Source organism: Pinus tabuliformis, chromosome 3_2, assembly GCF_031772625.1.
Source record: "Pinus tabuliformis cultivar Carrire ecotype Pingquan chromosome 3_2, CPIR1, whole genome shotgun sequence".
In the NCBI taxonomy this organism is placed as follows: domain Eukaryota; kingdom Viridiplantae; phylum Streptophyta; class Pinopsida; order Pinales; family Pinaceae; genus Pinus; species Pinus tabuliformis.
Genome location: NC_142302.1, coordinates 849,011,439 through 849,032,517, shown reverse-complemented (window position 1 = coordinate 849,032,517; position 21,079 = coordinate 849,011,439). Strand labels below are relative to the sequence as shown.

The window sequence follows — 21,079 nt, the reverse complement described above, 5'->3', positions numbered from 1 at the left end:
AAATATATTGCACCGTAATTGGCTCGCACCACTATGAAAAGATTAGAAAAGATCCAGAGATACCTATTCCACTAAATGTATCTAAAATTAGGTGAAAGAGATATAAAATAAAATGAAAAGAAAAGAATGGTTCGCTAAACTTCCCTTCCCTGCCCTTCCCAGAGAAATCAACGGTCACGATGAAAAGGAAATGCGTGTGTTCAACCGTCGATGGGGAGCAACAGCGCACGATTTTGCATACCGAGCTCGAGCAGATCTGGATGCTAGCTACGGTCCATATGTCCCTCATTGTATATAATGACCATACGATGACATAAAGATGCGTACGATTTAATGTTTTCGCGGATAAACGCACCCTCTTAATGCAGCCCGGGAGAATACAAAGCTCCGTGGGTGCCTGCTTGCCATGAGGCAAAAGCATCGGTTCCCCTTAAAATTCATGCCCATTTCCTCAGTGAGCCGAAATCCGCCATTGCCTGTGAAAACAGTCCAGGCTAATTTGGGCCTGGAGTGCCTAATTTTGAATCGAACAGTATCGATTTTAGCTGAAACAAATGGCCCAGACGCGATCGAGCAGAAGCAGCAGCATTGGCAAGCAAGCGAGCCAACAGCAGGCAGTGCACCAGCTCAGGCAGCGAGTAATCGCAGCAATCAACAAACTCTCGGATCGAGACACATACTCGATTGCCTCAGAAGAGCTCGAGAGAGTTGCCCGGAGCTTGAATTCGGATGACTTCGGCCCCTTCCTGTCGTGTCTCTACAACACAGACTCGCAGCAGAAGAGCGCCGTGAGAAAAGAATGCGTGAAGCTCTTCGCCACGATGGCCGAAACCCACGGCAGCTCGTTGTTTTCCCACCTGCCAAGAATGGTGGACAACGTTGTTCGTCGCCTAAAGGACTCCGATTCCAATGTTCGCGACGCCTGTGTCAACTCAATTGGGGTCATGGCGTCGAGGATCACGAGCTCGAATTCCTCGATTTCCGCGTTCGTCAAGCCTTTCATGTATGCTCTGGGCGAGCAGAATCGTTATTTGCAAGTGGGCTCTGCGTTGTGCCTCTCGAGAGCCATTGACAACTCTGCAGATCCTCAGTTGCCGGGGCTTCTTCCGAGGCTCCTGCCGAGGATTGTGAAGCTTCTGGGGGATCAGAATTTCATGGGGAAACCGGCATTGTTTTCTGTTGTTGGCAGCATAGTGGAGGCGGGAGGAGCGTCGACGCAGCAGGCGCTGAGTGGTCTCATTCCGTCGGTGCAAGAAGCGTTGCAGAGCAACGATTGGGCCACAAGAAAGGCTGCCTCCGAGGCTTTTTGTCGTATGGCGTCGAACATTGGGGCTCCGCTGCTTATGCCTTTCAAGTCGTCCTGCATTGCTTCTCTGGAATCCCGTCGATTTGATAAGGTTAGCATTTATTTAGTTCATCTTTCAGTGCTCTGTTTCTGTTTTAATTGTTTGTTGTATGAGTTACTCAATCTCAATCTTGTTGAAATTGTCACTGATATGCTCCCCTTTCTTTCTTTTGGTTCTTGTGTAATTTTTTTTATATGTATTGAATTTAATTTGATTTGTTATTTGGTTTCTGGAGTTTTGGTATTTAGAATTTATTTGCAGTAGTCTTATTTGTATTTATGTTCAAATCTTTGGAGGTGTCAATCGTAGTGTAAAAAATACAAGTAATATGAAAACAAATCTTATCTCTAGTTTCTGGAATTTTGGTGTTTGAAATCGATTTGCAATAGTATTCTATCTATATTAAATTTAATAATAATTAATATAGGCAAAATTTCGAAATTAAATCTTTTGCCAAAATTTTTTTACTCACTCTTATACTCTCCTGCTAAACATTTCCTCATTCCCGAAATAATTGAAAGATGGGTGTAAATGAATTGTTCGTGATGTCTCATAAGTTGGATTTCCCCATTTTAGGCTCCATGAACTTTTCCTTGTGGGCTTAAATCAAACTGAAGTATCGTACCACATTTCATCTAACAGACACCAAAATGGATCAAAAAAATTCTGTTCGAGATCTTTAACCCGATGAACAAAATATCAATTCTCTGATTAAATCAGATTTTCAGTCCATTTTTTATTTCAATTTTGAGGCTTTACTCTAAGATAGATAGCTGTTGTTGAACAGTCCACCAGATCATACATTCTGCATTCTGTGAATCTGTATGACATTTGCAGAAAGCTTAAAACAAAAGATTTCAATAAATGGAGATAGTGAAGACTAATATTGGAACTTGGTCCGGGTTTAGTTGTTTGGTTTGAATTTCTCTCATAGAGTGGGCGTTGCTTCATTTATTCTATGCTTTTAATACCAGTTTCCTTTTCTTAACTAGTTTTTAGTGTGAGCTTCATCTTCTCAGCAAAATTTATTACTGGATTTCCAGCTATCCATTTTTACATATTTTTTTTTTTGGATTGTTATCACCTTCGTGTTTGACTATGAGACATTTCAACTTTTGAAAACTAATCCTTAGCTGTGAAAGTCCTGCTTATAAGCTTATGAGATTTCAAGATTCACAAATAACTTTGTCAAATGAAACACATTCTCTGGACATGATAAATCTGAAAGTTCAAAAGAGTAAAGAGAAACATAAACTTTTAGAGCTTCAACGATTAGGTTCATCAAACAGCGAAACTTCTGGATAAGAGCATAACATAAGGATAAAGCATGTATTTTTTTTTAAGTATAACTAGTCCGGTCACTGAACTTGCAATCTATGAAGAATGTTCACTTGCAGCTTATGATGGATTTTTACAGACAAGTATAATAAGAGATTGGAACATTTCATTTTGCAATTTATGAGGAATGTTCACCTGCAGTTTATAATGAATTTTCATAGACAAGTATAATAAGAGATTGGAACCTTTCCCCTTTTTTTGTGATGTGGTGTATAGGGATTTTTCAACTCCACTTCATTTTTTTTTTTTTTTTTTCCGAAGGTGGCAAAACCTATCAAACTCAGGTGTCAAACCAACAGTGAGGACAACCATCTCTGGCTGCTATCCGCGAATGTCGATTTGACTCATCACCGTTATCAAGGAAAACCACGCCACCTGTAATAACCCGCTGGTGGTCCGTAAGGGAGCAGGCTTTCACTCCTGCCAGATGCCTCTGGGTCTTGGGCCTTTAACCTGTTTCCTTACGTCCGAGGAAGACGAGCTCTTAGCCAAACAGAAGCAGTTTTACGGCATACTCCAGGCCGATCAACTCCACTTCATTAACTTTATACACAATTATAGATAAATTAAATTATTATTATTTTTTATTAAATGTAATATTTAAATTTTAAGTAGTAAATTTATCTATTAATTAATGATAGTATTTAAAATTTAAAATTTTTATTTAAAAATATTTTTATTTTTTTTGAAGTGAAGTTAGGTTAAGTTGAGCCTAGGTCAAGGCCACTTCTAATAATATATAGGAGAATGATTGGTTGACTTACATGCTATAATCAAAATTATAAAGTTATGTGAGACTCAATAGTAAAATAGTTTTTATCCCTGGCAAATAAGTTATATAACTCCCTTGCTATTCCTCTCAGATATAACTCCCCTGCTATCCCTCTCCATGAACCAACCAACTCGTTAATAAAAATTAAAGTCTACAAAAACCCTATAATCTAGATTCTATACCTCATAAATAACAACATGTTAAACCCTATGACACATATCAACCTTCTAATTAAAACAACTTACGCCACATCCAATTCCAAAAGAATTTGTTTGGATAGTCAAAAGTGATTGGAATTTGGGTAATTTTTTTCAAGAAATCTTGCTGTAGCAGCGTTTGAATCATGTTTTCGATGCTAGAAATGCATTTAGCACCATCAAAAACTTCTAGAACACCCAAAATCCTCTAAAACACCCAAAATCTTGAAGTTTGACAACTTTAACCTAAGTTTACAAAAATCTCTCCTGAATTTTATCAAAATATAGCTAAAATTTCTATAATTTTCAAAGCAAAAAAAATCAAGTTAAACCACTACATTCCGGATAGCTTTAAAAAAAAAATCTCCACTACCCTCGATCCACAGGGTTCATCAGACTGATCATGAAAACTGTGAACCCGGTAGGGGCGTAGATCTCAGGATTTGGTGGACTACTGATGAAAACCGTGAATCTAGTGGGAACTAGACTGCACGCCTGCCAAAGGGTTTCGTGATTATTGACCTTTTCAACTTTCGAACAGCCCTCAAGATTTAATTTCTTATTAATTATACTCAGTGACCTTTCTCATAAAGGATTTGATTTTTTCAAAAAGGAATACGCCATGATCATGGACACCTTGAAGCTTGCATCGTTGCTGAATTGAACGGAAGTAGTTTTATTAATACCTGATTTTTTATTATTTTAAATATAAAATTTTATATGATTCAACATTAAAATTTGCTGAGAAAGATCTTTAGGTGATCGTTTGATTATCTTGTTTAGTTCTTTTTTCAAAGGTTGAATGTTTTTGCTACAGAGGACCTTTTGATGGTTTGCGTTTTTAGGTGATCTTTTCATGGTTTGTGTTTTTTTTCGGAGTTGTTTTTAGTGTGATTTTTTTCGGAGTTGTCTTCGGTGACGGAATCCGGCAGAAAAAATTGAGGTTAAATCTTGATTTGTATTATTTAAAATGGTTTTTTAACTGCATATTTGGATTCAGCACCCTGAAAAATTCCTGGGACACTTTGATTGTGCAGAAATTACCTATCAACCTTGCCATTTCAATAAATTGTTGCCGGATTTTAGAAAAATTTGACTGAAAAAACCCACCGGAAAACTTTCCAAAAAATCCCACTAAAAACTATACCCTTCTTTTCTAAAGATGTTTTTATTTATTTGTTCGAGATCTGATTTCCCTTCCAGTCGGCTTCAATTTTCCTTGTTTTTCTCACTGTTTGAAAGCCATATAAATTTACACCCCTTTGAGCGTGATTTGCAATGACGTTTGATATCCTTTTGGTTTTTAAGAGTTCCTTTCGGAGAAGTGTCCCTTAAATGGTTTGCTTCTCTACAGTCTACATCAAATTATTATATTCCCTAATCTTAAAGTTAGGATCAACAAATTCTTTTGGATATCAGAATATTGGCCATCCTTTGCTGGGTTCCAACTTTGTGAAAATTTATTATCTATTTTAATTTTATTAATTTTTTTTATAGATTTAATTAATATGACTAAGGTAAATTGATAATTGAAATGCTGAAAGTTACCTCACAAGTTTACAGTAGGGGTATATTTAAATCTATGAAAAATATGTATAAAGGATAAAGTCAAGAAAATATAGTAGTTATATTTTATTGTTATGTTGTATTGTTTTTGGGAATGGGATGGTTTTTTTATTGTTTCTACTTTTAAATTTTCCGAGAGACGATATGTTGGGGACGATCATAATAATAATAGTATTATTATTATTTTAAATTCATTAGGTGTATAAAAATAAATAATAATTAATAAATATATCATTGCAACAGAATTATAATTATTGAACTAGTCAAGAAATCTGAAATTCATGTTAATAACTACAAAATCAAATATATAATCTCAAATCTCAAATTCAAGTTGAAGTTTTTAGTTGAAGGATGTTGAGTTAAGAGCATTCTTGAGTATATGAATTGTTTTCCTAGTGTGACACATGATAGTTAGTTGGAGGGTATCCATCTATATGACGGTCCAAATGGCCTAGCCCTAAAAGACTAACTCTTGCTAGTTTGACCTTTCAATGACCTAATTTGTCTTGCCATAAATGTCAAATAAAAAGCCTAGGTTGAATTACTAGAGCTAGTTGTTTTGCTTGTTATTTTTGGTCAAATCCGAAATCAGATTCAGTTTTACTATTTTTGGTTGACATTCTTACATGTAATCTAATTCACCTTACTCTCTCTGTTGGCAAGCATGCTAATTTTGTCAAAATCATACCTTGACTCAAATTCCTAATATTGTCAATCTCAACACCTAAATTGTCCTATTTGTTGTTAGATTTGTCAAATAAAATGCAAGTTTGACTGGTCAACCACGCTAGATATTTTCCTAATCCTGTGAAAGCAAAAAAGACCTTTCCTACAATCTCTGCTACTAATATGGCCAAGTTAAACAAATTCAACTTCCTTGGCATAGTTAGCAAAGTGTGCTAGAGCCTTAAACATAGTGTGGTTTCTTTACATCAGCGAGATGTGAATCAATCTTGAATCTTGGTTTATTATTCTTGGACAAAGTAAGTGCAAAAAACAATTTTGGAAACATCAATCTTAAGAGGAAATGCGCTAAATTGAGTCATTGTTGGCAACATTTACTTCACACAAGAGGTTGCATTCAAAAATAAACATCCATACAACCTTCATTGTTTGAGTGAAAGCTATCCAAACAACAAAGTAAACCCAGTCAAAATTGGGTCAAACATACCATTTTTCCCTTGGGGACAACGAAATGGTACTCGAAAAGTCCCCAAAATTTTCCTGGGACGGATTGGGAATGGATTGGAAGTCCCCAATTCCCCAATGAAGTCCCCAAAAAATTGGGGACGTTCCCAACCCCTGTAAAAGTCCCCGGTACACTAGAACGTCGGGTACGAGGGATTTTTTTGGTGGTGATGGGTCCCTGTGCAACATAGTTTTATAGTTGGTTGATTAATGTCTTCCATAAATCCATGGTTAATAGTCAATGATTATCAAATAGTCATGTTTGCTTACTCTCGCTCTTTAAAAAGGAGTAAGTTAGTCTCATAACAAATGGACCCTTTTTCTTGTTATAAATATGATAAAAATTTGACATATTTTAGGTGTGAACAAAGTTTACCATAACCAAAGGCTTGTTCATGGTGGAACAATGCTTTTAGGAGTTTTGCCCAATTATGACTAGACCTGGATCTTAAAAAAATCAATCATAGTTATGAATTAATGAGAACTTTAACTTTTCATATTATCAAATTCAAACAACTAAAAGAAAGTTTAACATAAGATTAGATGACCCCTTTTAAAAAGATATGCTTCCTTAGGAGTTGATAGCAAGATTCTTTTGTCACCCATTTTGATTCCTCTTGCATTAATGGTTCAAATAAAGAAGCAAGCTTACAAAATTGATCTAGAACATTTAAACTTAAGAGTTTTAGGGTAATTTGATTTGTTCAACTTTGAAAAAAAAATACTATATATAAAACTTGATAAAGTTGGATTTCCATTTGAGATTAGCCAGATAAATATCATTGAAAAAATAGATTCCTGAGTCTTTCAACATCGTTTATACTATTTTAAAATATTTTAAAGTGCATTAAACATTTTTTTTTTTAATTATGATAATTTATGTTAAGCCAAACCACATAATTTTTTTTAAAGTGCACTAAACTTTTTTTTTTTTAAATTCTGATAATTTATGTGAAGCCAAACCACACAACACCATCTGTGATTAAAATGACAATGAGCACAATAGAAGTTTTAGTAATAGTTTTTAAAATTAAGAAGTAATCTTTTTAATATAAGTACACAGTAATGATATAAATTGATCACAAGTTCATTCCAAATAGCTATTTTTAATTAATCAATTTTATAATTTTCATAATCCTTCATCCTCCACCAATTAATGCAGGGACTTCTAGGTGTAGTGTGGAAAATAATTTATGATAATCATCTCTAGGATATAATTAAAAAAAACATGATATGATGTGCTTATCCAAGCCTTTGATTTAATGTTTTTACTAACTCCATCAATCTCAGGATTGGGAATTTTCTCAAGTAATTGTTGATTAATACAACTCCTTCTCATCTTGTTAGCCACGATTGGGAATTCTCTAAGTAATTATTGATTAATACAACTCCCATCTCATTATTTTGTTGGCCATGGTTCTTCGATAATTGGTCTTCCCACCATTAATGTTACATGTGAAAGGATTTTAATTCCTATCATGTCAATTCTTCTCCCTTTTTCGATTTCAAAACCTTTACCAATCTTTTTAACCACTAGGCCCATCTCACAACCTCTAATGTCCATTGCAATAAGCAATATACATGACTTAATTCATTTTTTTTTCAAATGATGTCTTTTATCTTGTTGGAAAAAGGGTTTTTATTATCTTCTTCTATCGTTAATGCAATTTCCTACTTCTAGGCATATTCACCATGAATAATTGAGATTAATGTCATTGTCAGTGGACATCTATGAGGCTACAAAAAGTGGACTTGGTATGACATAGAAAAATAATAAAGCATTGAAAATAAAATTTTGATAAAAATTAGTATAATATTTTTTTTCCAAGAGACTAAATTAATAGAGTAAGTTAATCTTGTAGGCATGTTTGGTTTAGGAAAAAGGAAAGTAGGAGTGAGAGCTAGGGTTTTCATTTGCAGATTTTTTATTGTTGCCATTGTTGATCATGAGCCTATCACAAGCGACAAAGGTACATGACAAGGGGAAGTAGAGATTGCTTCTCATCACAGTGACATAAGGATTTCGGTATTGACTTTATCCACAAAGAAATGGCTACTCTCTCACAGGGCTATGTTAATGTCTCAAGAAGCAAAACTTTGGTTTAGCTCTATGGAGGTCTTTTTCAACATGGATCAACGTGAATATAGATCCATGGATCATCTATACAATAAGTGTATGGCTTGTAAGGAAAAGTTGTGGTGGGATAATATTTAAGGGTTGCAACCCAATTTCTTTTCTCCCTTAAATATAGATGTGAATAGAGCCAAGATGGTTTTGTGGCCCGCAGAGGGAAAAATGGATGTGGATAGAGCCAAGAAGGGATCTTGACTCACGGAGGGACAAATGTCAACTCTCAAGGATGCCCCATTTGATTACGATCTGGAGGAGGGCTTTCAAATCTTTGTTAGGACCCTAAGCGGGAACTCAATCCCTTTATGGGTGTCTGGATACGACCTTGTGGTGGATTTAAAATAAAAGATAGAGCAAAGGATTGACATCTCTATGATTTTGCAACAAGGAGGGAAGCAATTAATGGATCTCCCTCTGTTGCACAGATATGGTATCTCAAGAAGAAACAACATCGTCATGACTGTGATGTTGTATGGTAGAGCATCGGGTACTAGGAAACTAGATGTCTCGATATCTTATAAGAAAGCTACTCATTCCAAAAACCCTGGTGGATCTATCTATTTCAAGGATGCAGTGCAAGGGAAGGCTCACATCGCATCAGATTAGATCCAAAACAATCCAGGACCCTACATCGTAGAACAATGGAACAAGCACCAACAATGGAAGTAAATCTTTTGGAGGTGAATTCTCTTTTATCGATCTCCAATCCAAGGTTGTTATATGCAGATTTAATGGTTTTTGGATCATATCTAATACATCACACCAGTTGGTTTTCTCTACTTGGACCCCCAATAGTGATATCTATTTATGTGCCAAAGGTTTCTCCATTGTTCATTTCGATACACAGAAAGATTTGGAGTATGTCTTAAATGCATGGCCATGGTTTTCGGGTAGAGCCAGGGCTCATCATTGCTCCATGGTTCCTAGATTTCAATGCTACAAATATGGTGGCTTCAACAATGTCGGTATGGGTGAGACTACCCAATCTCCCTCTTCCTTTTTGGCACCATCAAGTCCTAGAGGATATTGGAAATACCCTTGGAAAATTGAAAAAAAAAAGGATTTTGATAGAACATAAAATGGTATCTTCACTTGCCAAAATTTGTGTAGAGAAATACACAAGGAAAAAGGTATGGGGACTATAAAGAGACCTCATGTCTCAAATAGTTTGGATTCAGATAAATAAGCCCCCCTACAAACAATTGGAGATGAATTGGCAATGGTAATACTTGATCCCAACCCTGGTTTTGGCAAAAGGTTTATAAAAAGAAAGGAAAAAAGGAGAAGTTGAGTGATTTTTATTACACTTAACTCTGGCACAATTTACGTAATTTTTTACAATTTTCTTTTTATTACTCATCAATCGAAACACTGACTTGACTGAATGATTTCAACATCTGCATAATGTAATTTTGTTCCTTGTTTTCAGGTTGAATAAAATTACGATTTTTTCATAATAATAATAATAACTAGTAGAAAGAAAAATGAAAAAATCAACCCATAAATTCTAAATTATTAGAAATAAGTTCAACAACAACAATAATAAGACAAAAACTTTTTTGAAGAATTTTTATTGCCAACTTAGGACGAACAATCTGTAAACAACTTATGGTTGTCAACAATTGATACTCATCCATCTATAAAAATCCAAACAAATGGACAAAGGGGAACATCAATAGTAGACCTTAGTTGGAGAGATATGTTGAAACTTGGGTCGTTTTTCTCATCTCTTGAAGCCATTAAAAATCAATCTCATAAATTTACATTTATTAAACTTGATAAAATTGCATTTCCATTTGAGATTAGCAAGATAAACATCATTGACAAAATAGATTTTTGCATCTTCAAACATCTTGTATACCACTTCTAAAATATTTTAAAGCTTATCAAACAATTTTCTTAAAATCCTTCATAATAATTTATATGAAGCCAAACTCCACAACACCATATATCATTACAACGAAAATGATCATCATGATTCCTACAACAAATTTTAGTAATAGCTATTAAGATTAAGAAGCAATCTACTTGATATAAGTACCAAGTCGTGAAATTATAATCAATCACATATTTATTCCAAATAGCTATTTGCAATTGATCAACTTTATCCATTTCATAATCCTTCATTTGCCACCAGTAGAATGTAGGGACTTCTAGGTGTAGTGGCAAAATTAATTTATGATAATTATCTCTAGGATATACTAAAAAAAAACCATGATAATCTTTCTATCTAAGCTTTTCATAGTAGAGTTTTTATATCTTCTTCCATAATAATGCAATTTCTTTCTTCTAAATATATTCACCATGAATAGTTGAGATTAATGTCATTGTTGGTGCACACCCATAATTCTAAGAAAGTGGATATGGTATATAAAAATAATAAATATTAAAAAAAATAAAAATTGAAAAATACTTATTATGATAAAAAAAATTGAAGTAATATATTTTGGGGCAAATTTTTAGAATATATTTTAGGGTCACAATAATACATTATTATGAGTTGAAGATGTCACTTATAGGTGTAGAATATAGGCCATGAGAATAACACTTCATCTCATAATTACTTGGCTAGACCCAATTAAATAAATGTTATTATAATACTTAGAACAATAAATATGATCATGGAAACACCAAGGGAATGCTAGTAATAACTAGTAGAGAGAAAAGTGGAAAAATTAACCAATATAATAAGTTCAACAACAACAACAATAATGGGAAAAAAATTTGTCTCGAAGTTTGGATGCCAACCTAGGACAATTTGCACATGATTGACAAACATTGATACTTATCTATTTATAAAAATCTAAACAAATGGACAAAGGGGAACATCAATAGTATATCACTGTTGGAGAGATATGTTTAAATTTGGGTGGTTTTGTTCATCTATTGAAGCCATTGAAAACCAATTTCATCTATTTGTAGGCCATAAGATGTACACATGGAAATTTAGATCCTCTTGTTACAAATTATTGCAAGGTTATGATAACCTATAAGAATAGTAAGGCTTCATCATGCTTCAAACTAACACAAGTCTCTTCCCATCTCACATCACCATCTTTTGCAACTACTTCTTTGTCTATGTGATATATCATCATCATCATCATAGTTCATGAAATATATATCCAAAAAATACTCACTAAGCACTTTTCCTTATTATGAGAATGATACCCAAAAGAAACTAGTTTCTTGATGCTTCCAAAATAATATACTCATTAAAAATTAAATATCAATTACCAAAATTGATTTTGACATAAACTAGATTCAATTAACATTTCTCTATTATACTTTAAATATAATAACCCAAATTTAACATTAAGCACCTTACAAATACATTATATAAAAATTTCAAAAACATAAAAAGTCGTTAAAAATTCTTACTAACAAAAACATACCTACTTAATATTTCATAATATGTAAATTAGTAATAAACTCAACCAATAAAAAAATTACCCTATTAATAAATAAATAAACATCAACTATATATTATCATTTAACAAATAATAATAAACAAATTAAACATCCAACCAACCTTACAATAAATGAAAGCAAATTAAACATTTAACCAACTTCACAAGGAAATAAAACAAATAGAATATTTAATAGTTTTAACAGGGAAAATGGAAAGAAGAGAGTCTTGAATTTCCACACGGTTATCGCTTCACGATCCATAGCATTTTAAACCAACAATTGAATTGCTTCATTTAAACATGATTCAATCGATTTTTTTGTAGTAAAAATTGTTAAAATTACAGATTTAAGTCTAACATTTTCATAATTAATTTTTTTTTATTATTTTTTCAAATTATTAAATTTATATATAATCAAAAAAATATATCTAAAACATTAAAATTTAACTAAAAAATATTTTGTAAATGATTTAATCCAATCACTTGCTAGTTTACAACACTGAATATTTTAATATTTTAATCAAATCAACTGATCAATTCATCAACTCGAATTCTTTAGTTAAACCATTTAATCAGCTTGTAATTTCATGACATTTTCTTATTAAATGATTCGATAAATGAACAAATAATTTGATTAATTTAATTAATCAGATTATGATATTATTAACTTTTGTTTAATTCAATACAATCACACAATTTGATTAAATGATTTGATTGAACAAGTAAATAGTTCAATTAAATTAATTAATTAAATTAAATAATTTGATGGTGGTGAGAAATGAATTCCTTTGGTGTTTAGTAAAAAAGAGTGACTATTAATTTAATTAATTGAGCTTACTTTAAATTGAGATAAAAATATTAATATTATTTTTTAAATTTAAATTTATTATTATTTTTAAATATGTTTTTTTCAAATTTTAATTTTTTTTTAAAATAATTATTATTAAAATTGAGCATAATTTAATTGAATAAATATTAACAATTTCAGTTTTGTTTATAAGTTTATTGAAAAGAAAAATGTACCCTAAACCATTTGAATGGAAGAAAGAGATTTTCACGATGTTTATGAATCATTTATATTATTGAAGTATTGATTGGTAAAGTAAAGTGGGTATAAATTTAGAATTTATTTATTTATTTATTTATTTATTTATTTATGTTTTAAATTTGATTAAATATTGAATTTATTTTTTAAATTAATAAGTATTTATATATATTTTTTAATTTATAAATTATGATGGATATTTTATTGGAAAATTTTTGATAATAAATTTGTATTTCTTTTAAATCTTAGATTTTTTATTTATTTATTTTTATATTTAAATAAATAAATTTGTTGAATTTCAAAAAAAATATAGAACAAAAAGAAATACACGTTATTTACAACAAACATAAGTTTTAATGTTTATTAGAAAAAACTCCAATAGAAAGTGAGGTTGCTCTAACTTCTTTCTTTTAGTATGGAAACATGCTCTTGCTATTTTGCTTTGTAACTCCTTACTCTTATTTGTAGTTTGTTATGCTCAACTATGGGACCAAATATAATAGTATGGAATGGAACCCATATTCCTCCTAGTAGCCTGGTATTTAACATAGTTCAACAACCAATTAGGAGTAAGATGTGACTACCTCAACCCTCAACTAAAGTTACAATTCTGCCCCTTCTAGAGTCTTATTGAAAATCCACATGTGGCTAGCCCTATATGCATAAGTAATTAAGGGGAATTGTAGCAGCCTCTTACTATGGTGGTGAATACAATGAGTCCACTGGTGGGACGCATAATTTTTTCATACAAACTTCATGCGATGTGATTTTTGCATTGCTGAAAAATTCTGTGCATAGAACAAAGCCAAATAATTTGATGCATGCAGAAGTTTTTTAATCCTAAAAAACATAGTTAAATGCCTCAAAATAATTTCTAAAGGTTTTATATTCCAATTCTCCAAACTAGGACCTAAGATCTAAAGTTTAAATGACTTTACAAACTAATTCCTCTATTTTTTTTTTTTCAAAAATTTCAAATTAAATAACAAATAAGATGATGATATTCAATCAGGATCACTTTCCTTGTTAACTTAATTTGTTTTGCTTGATTTACCTAAGGTTAAGCAATGTAGATATCTTGTTATTGTTTGACTAAAAAAAGCATGACCTAACGGTGTTTGCTGGTTAGTTAGGTGATTTTTTGGTAAAGGGTTTTTTCAAAAGGTGGGAAAAGTTATCATATGTCAGTTGTCAAACGGGCAGTGAGGACAATAATTTCTAGATACTAACCCTGAAACTCTGGTTGCTAACCCAAAATGCATGCTGACTAATTACCCTTGTTCAAAAAAACCATACCAATGATCCGTTAAAAAACCGTATTTGAGCCGAAATTAAATTATTTATTTTTATTCCAAATTTTTCCAACCTGGCCTGCTTATGATAATTTTAATTTGTAACTTAATTTTGATCGATTTGATTGGCCTCTTGAAGATTATATGAAAGATTGTTTTTTTGTTTCCTTTATTTATTTTTGTATATTTCCTGATCATGACCCTCTTGAACCTTTTATGAAGGCCAAGCTCGTGTCTTTTTGCCTGTATCATGGCTGGATAGAGGTTGTTTCGTGGGTTCGATTTGGATTTTGTTTGGGGTTTTTCATGCTCATTGGCATTGGGAATTACTTATCATCATGGCCAACAATAAATCTATACATAACAATTTGGAATTTTTACTTCAAAGCTTGAAATTTAGTTTATATTTGTACTGCTGCTCCCCTTTCTTACTCTTTCTGTTTTGGTTTTGAACTGGTTATCTGGAAATCTTGATTTAGGTCAAACCAGTTCGCGACTCTGTCATTCAGACTTTGCAAGCTTGGAAGAATGTTCGGGATTCTAATGGACACTTACCATCGCCTGAAACTTCTGCTAAAGGTAAATGAATTCCCCAACAAAGTTTTCATATAGTTTATTTTGATATGGTACAGATTTCCATGAAGGATTATTCGGTATTATTGTACTGCAGATCTTTGTTGTGCTAATAGGAAACAAAAGCTTTTCAAAGGTAGTTTGTATGAGTTAATATTATTTTAGTCTGTCGTAATCTGTTGAGGTATGGTTTGCTGATGGTAGTTGTCCTTCTGTGGTGGTAGTATTCCTTGAGGTAATTTTTACGTTTTTATCATGTTTTTATGGATTTTTTTTCCTTTTCTTTCTTGATGAGTATATTGATATAATTTCTAGGAGTTTGTAGAATCTGTGTTTGCAGTTCCAATATTTTTGGAGATTTTATCCTGTAATTTTCTGAGATTCTGAATGAATTAAGTTTTTAGTTTTTAGGAGTTGAAGCCTAAGATGTTCGCTTGACCTCAACTTGCACTAGTTTAGTAATTTCTTTTCTTTAATCTTCCTCTGATTATGTATTATTCAGTTTTTAAATTCATTTTCAAGGTTGCTTTCCTGTAACTTTTCAATCTTTTGTGTAGACGTAAGCAAGCATATTGCTTCTCAAATGGCTACTTTTGTCGGTGCTTGGGTATTGTATAGACATTTTCTGCTGCGCTACTTTTATGCCTTTTGGATGCCGATATGTTACAATTTTGTGACATTTTTGTTAGAGAGCCAGTATTATACAATTTTCTGTTATTCAGATTCTCATCACATTGTGATTTAAGTCTGATTTTCTAGTTGCTACTTCATCTCTGCGTTCTTCTAGAGATACAGATTGGTTTAGAAAGTCTGAATGGTTAGGATTCACCTTTATTTTTTTTTTAGAAAATATGCTTGGGAGTCTAAACTGATTTAATCAATATTAGATTTGACTGTTGCTGCTTTACCTTTATGTTCTCATTTGATCGGTTTCCTTATAATTTGCAGTGTCGGTGGATCTCGAGCCTTCCCATGCTTCTAGGCTTGATTCTGTTACTGTGAGGAAAACTGACACTGCTGTGAGCAGATCTCCACCTGATGCCTGTTTGGTTAATAGCATAGAGAACAGAACTTCCGTCGACAGAAAGACAGATACGTCTTTATTCCCTGAGGAGTGGATAAGGGTGGACGATTGGCAGATTGAGGTATCCATTCCTCGGAGTCAACCTAAACAGATATTTTGTAATGAAGATTTAGGCAAAAGTTACCCTACAAATGCCCGCAATAAAGAGAAGGATGGAAGAGGAACAAATTTAAATCATGAAGGATATCAAAAGCCCGCAACAATGGAAGAAACGGAGACTCTCAGACCCTTGGATACTGAGCCGAAATGTATCATGGTTGACCAAACCTCAGATGTAAAGCGTACTGTCAAATTTAATTCCAATAAAAAGCAGCAAACCAGCAGTACAAGCACAAATCATTCTGCAAACTGGTGCAATGCACATGATACAAATGATTTGGCCCCGCTTCGGAGAAAACTGTGTCAGATTGAAAACCAGCAATCCAATTTGTTGGAGCTTATTCAGGTACCTTGCCATACACTTAATTTCCAGACTGAAGGTCCTTTCAATTAAGAGATGTCAAAAGTTTTGAACATGTAAGTATAATTTTGACACAAGCCTCCAAAATGTTTGCCGCCGTGTTGGCCATTGCTCCTCAGTTTGTATCTGGCTCCCATTCAGTCACAGGTGAACCATAGTCATGACTGTCAATCTCATGCCGCTGAATGTGTTTTATTTTCAGTTTTTTGCAGATATTTGATGACAATTTTGGTGAACCAGTTCCTAGTACAAAATATTGATATAGCAACATCAGGATGGTTCAGTAGATTCAAACAGTGGATGCATAATTTCACTGTACAATTTGAATATTTGTTGACCCAAAATGTCCATCATGAAGGGATGGACTTTAAGCACATGTTGCAGAGTGATATTAGTAACTTTCACACCTAGCATCTGAACTGTAGGTCTTGCTTTTGGTTTGTACTACGTTACGTTCTTTCAGTGCTGGTAATATCAGTGAAGTTTGACTCAGCTAAGACTGGCAGGTTTTCCTGAGTCTTAAGTTGGTTAAGTACTTACTTCATGCTTGGACATGAATTTATAGGAAATATTAAGCACCATGCAGTAAGTCAGTGATTGACTTGCTGCCTTTTCATCGTGTCCATTGATGAGAATAATGTGGTATTCAAAGGATCAGATAGAATGATAGCAAGCCAATCATTGGTTTACTGCATGGTGCTTAAAATTTGCCATTAACTCGCCACTCGCCAACAACTCACCCTCACTAGCAAGACCTTGCCACTCTCCACACTTGTGAAGACTTGTCTCATACCTCTGTTACCAGAAACTGGACGGTAGCCACCGTTCCCAGGAAAAACGTTAAAATGTACAAGAAACGAGATGACATGGAAAATGTTGTTTTCTACGCCCGTTCTTATTAACAAGTGCATATATTTTATGGGGTTGTCTTTAGTGCGACTTTTTGGAGTTTCTGGTGTTGGAAACCGGCATAAAATTTTGTGGTGAAATCTTGATTTGTGTTATTTTAAACTAGTTTTTTTAGTATATATGGATTCAGCACCCTGAAAAACTCCTAGGGCACTTCTATTGTGCAGGGGTTACCATCAAACTTGTGATTTCAATGAATTCCTGCCAGATTTTAGAGAAATTAGACTAGAAAAATCCACCTGAAAAACTTTCAAAAAATCGCATAAAGACAACTCGATACTTTATTAGGAACAAATAATAATTACTTTTCTACGTGTTCCTTCATCGTAGTTCATTCCTTTACAGGTCGTTCTCAACTGTGTATTTTCGCTCCTTATTGTAGCTTTCATGCATATATTCATTTAATAGTTTAGAGGCCTATGCCAAGTCGGGAAAATGTTGATCATTTCTGTACTTTGTCCTTTCTTTGATAGTTGATTTGCTTCCATTTAGCATGTATATTGGTAAAATTCATAGCTTAAACATAATTCCATATATGGTTTAAGAAGTTCACATTCAATTGCAGATTCTATTTATTGTTTCCCGTCAAATTGTGTATCTTGGTGTTGGGTTATATATATATAATCTTTTGGATTTTCCTGAAACAACAATTAGCCGCAAAAGGCATAAGAATGTATATACTTAATTGATTAGGAGGCATAAAAATGTATATATTTAATAATCAATTTGCAGAGCATCAATATGGTACTCAAATTATTTAGTCTTTTAATAAAATTTACACTGTAAATTTAGTTGAAACTATATTGAAAATTGAAACTAAATCTATATTTTTTATTTTTATTTTTATTCTCTCCCGTCTTTTCTTGAGTGCGAAACTTTCAAAAGTCGTTTCGTTTCCCGTTTTTGTGTTTCAGGTAACATAGCCTCATACTCAGCCAAGCTCACCTTTACCCACCAGTACTCGCCCTAATTATGTTTTAAGTTTTGTTTGTATTTGACAATTCTTTCCCAAGTTACCAAGTCTGGCTGAGCCTAAGGCCAGCCCAGTCTTTGCTGACAAGTGTGAGAACTTTAGGTAATATATTACAGACCCTTACCAGCCAAAAGCAAGTACGGAATGGGGTTTAGAGACTTTATTGCACTAGCCTCATCTTATACATTTCTATTCATCCTTCTGTCATTGGCGTGCGTCCTCTCTTCTGTTTCTAGATTTAACCTTCCTGTCATTCATATCGTTCTATCTCCTGGATAATGTCTAGCAGATGCTTTTACAACATGTTGTAATTATGCTTGATTTGAAGCTCCCTCATCTCTTGTTCTGCATACAATATGATTGTGCTTTTTCCTAGTTTTAACAATCTGTAGTTGCATTATTTATGTGATCATTATGCATCAGTGGCTTGCAATTCTGGAAAGTTATACTTTATGTTGTCAACCATCACTCAAGAGTCTTCATGGTTGGTCCATATCCAACGAGCTTTAGGTTCTATATTGATATGGCTCGAGGGATCTTGCTTGTCGCCTTACTTTAAACATCTGCCCATGAATATCGTTTCTGAGAAAAGCTTTGAAATTCTTATTTCAATAAAATACGAGTACCCTAATTTGTGTTCATAAGATAGTTTCATTAAATGTAGACTATACAATTCTTATACTGCAGCCAATATTGTAGCTTGTGCAACCTGAGTGACAAATATCCATCATAGCTTCTTAAAATCCTAAAACTATATGATTGCATGTCATGACACTGGTTGCAAACTTTTGAGAATAGAAACGCCCTATCACCGTTATAGTTAGGCTGTAGAGTATTGTGAAATGTTTTGCACTTTTTGCACTCTCGTCATTAAATTCACTGGCAGTTGACGACTTTGAGTCTTTTATTTTGTTGCCAGTGTTTTATAGGAAGCTCACAAGAGGGTATGCGATCCTTAGAGTCAAGGATACATGGTTTAGAACGGATTGTTGATGAAATGGCTCGGGCTCTAGCTGTCTCAACAGGTAGGCTGCCTACCTCTGCTATTAAAGGTGGTGGGGATAGATGTTGTAAGTTTCCTGGTACCGATTTTTTATGCTCCAAGCTTTGGAGGAAAAGCGAAGGAAGATATGCATCCATAAGACTTGCAACATCTGATGTTTCATCCTCTAGTAAATTTGGACGAGCAACGGATATCATGGAGAATAGAAGGCATAAAGGCATGCCTGGCGGTTTTATAGTGAACCCCTTGGCAGAAATTAGAGCGCCCAACAGGAGAGAGTATTGAGACAATTTCAGATGGCACTCAGCGACCTATATAGAGAACTTGGAAAGAGATCAAATAATGATAGGGGCAGTGGACTGAAGAGGTTTGGCAGGAGTCCCTCCGCAGGGACTGTTTGGAGAGCCTTAAAGGATGATGCTACTCTCTTTGCTATGCAGTTTGCAGGGAATAATCGAAAAACAGAACTATTGGATCCGTGAAAGAAAATTGAAGACCAAGAACATTCGACACTAGCACTGAGAAATTTATCTTCTAGAAGGACAAGAGATGAAAGTAGCGTTTTCTGGAGTGTTTGGACAGTTGCTGTAGACTTTCTTTAAATGGGAGATGTAGACTTGGCATTTATAGAGGTCCTCTGTCCTGGGGAAGATCTCTTATTTATTGATTAGGTTTATGAATCGGAGTGTCCCGGAGCACTTAATACAAGGGACCATCGTTGAAGTGCTGCAAACTATCTTGCAGTTCTTATTGAAGCATACATACTTTGATTCAGCAGGTTATTCATCTTATCAACCTATTCTCGGAAGAGGATGTATTTTCTTCTGTATTATAATCTTCAGTGTTTGTGTTCTTAAATATAAGTTCATTTATGTTTCTTATTTTGGACATTCAGGTGTTTAACTTGACTGCAAGTAATGGTCTAGATAATCTAGGCCTACCTCCTCCTGAAGCAAAGCGCTGTAAAGAGGATCTCAAGCATGTAGATTTTTTTTTTTTTCCTTTATAAGTCTAAAAAGGCTATGATATAAAAGATTGTATGGCTTAATGAAAAAATAATCAATTCTATTTTTTCTATGAATGTTATTGGAAATGAGCATTATCAGTTTGTTTTGTGTCCCCTGTTAGATTCACTTAACAATTTAGCAGCATCACGTCCTTTCTTTTCCTGTTTATTTGAAATTTTTGTGCCAAATGCCAAACCTCACCTTGAATATTGATTTCCTTACTAAAATATGTAGCATTATTTGAGAGAGTTGTTATGTTCTGAGGGTTGGAGAATGATAATGCTGTTTTGTACTACAATGCAAGTAGCACCGAGTTGTTCATATTTGAAACGACTTCAAAAATATTGACGCTTTCATTCACTGAAGACTTTGGCAAGTTCTGACTTCATAAATACAAGTATACAGGGCCACTTCTCACTGGCAGATAAATCAAGAAATGTTTATATAAAATTTCAAATGAAATTTTGCAGTTGTCCATGTTATTGTTTTTCACTACTTCCAGCAAAAAGCTCAAACGTTACTTCCAAAAAAAGCTTAAACCCATGAAGGTCTTCAGATATGAACTTAGCAGATAACCGCTTTATAACTATTTATCTGCCTCATTGACCATGAAGATTTTTAACTGCAATAAATACAAATATTAATATGGCCACTTTTCACTGGCAGGTAAATTAAAGCATGTTATAAAACTAGGAAGTAATAATTTTATAGTGTTGCACCAAGTTTGCAGCTAACCTCACTATATTCCAAAATTTCTGTATTTTATTGCAGCATTTGATGACCCATTT

At 33.5% G+C, this 21,079-nt stretch overlaps 1 protein-coding gene across 2 annotated transcripts; it reads left to right on the top strand.

Moving 5' to 3' along the window:
- The first annotated feature begins 373 nt into the window (after positions 1–373).
- LOC149183337 (TORTIFOLIA1-like protein 5) lies at positions 374–20,365 on the top strand. Of its 2 annotated transcripts, XR_016257179.1 has the most exons (5): positions 374–1,397; positions 14,762–14,861; positions 15,804–16,384; positions 19,201–20,062; positions 20,180–20,365. XR_016257179.1 is itself a non-coding variant. In XM_089417100.1 (4 exons), the coding sequence occupies exons 1-4, from the start codon at positions 555–557 to the stop codon at positions 19,567–19,569; spliced, it is 1,893 nt and encodes a 630-aa protein (XP_089273226.1). In that variant the 5' UTR covers positions 374–554; the 3' UTR covers positions 19,570–20,365. The 2 variants fall into 2 exon arrangements, 1 of the variants encoding a protein (XP_089273226.1); XM_089417100.1 differs by having other exon boundaries at positions 19,201–20,365.
- Positions 20,366–21,079: the final 714 nt, after the last annotated feature.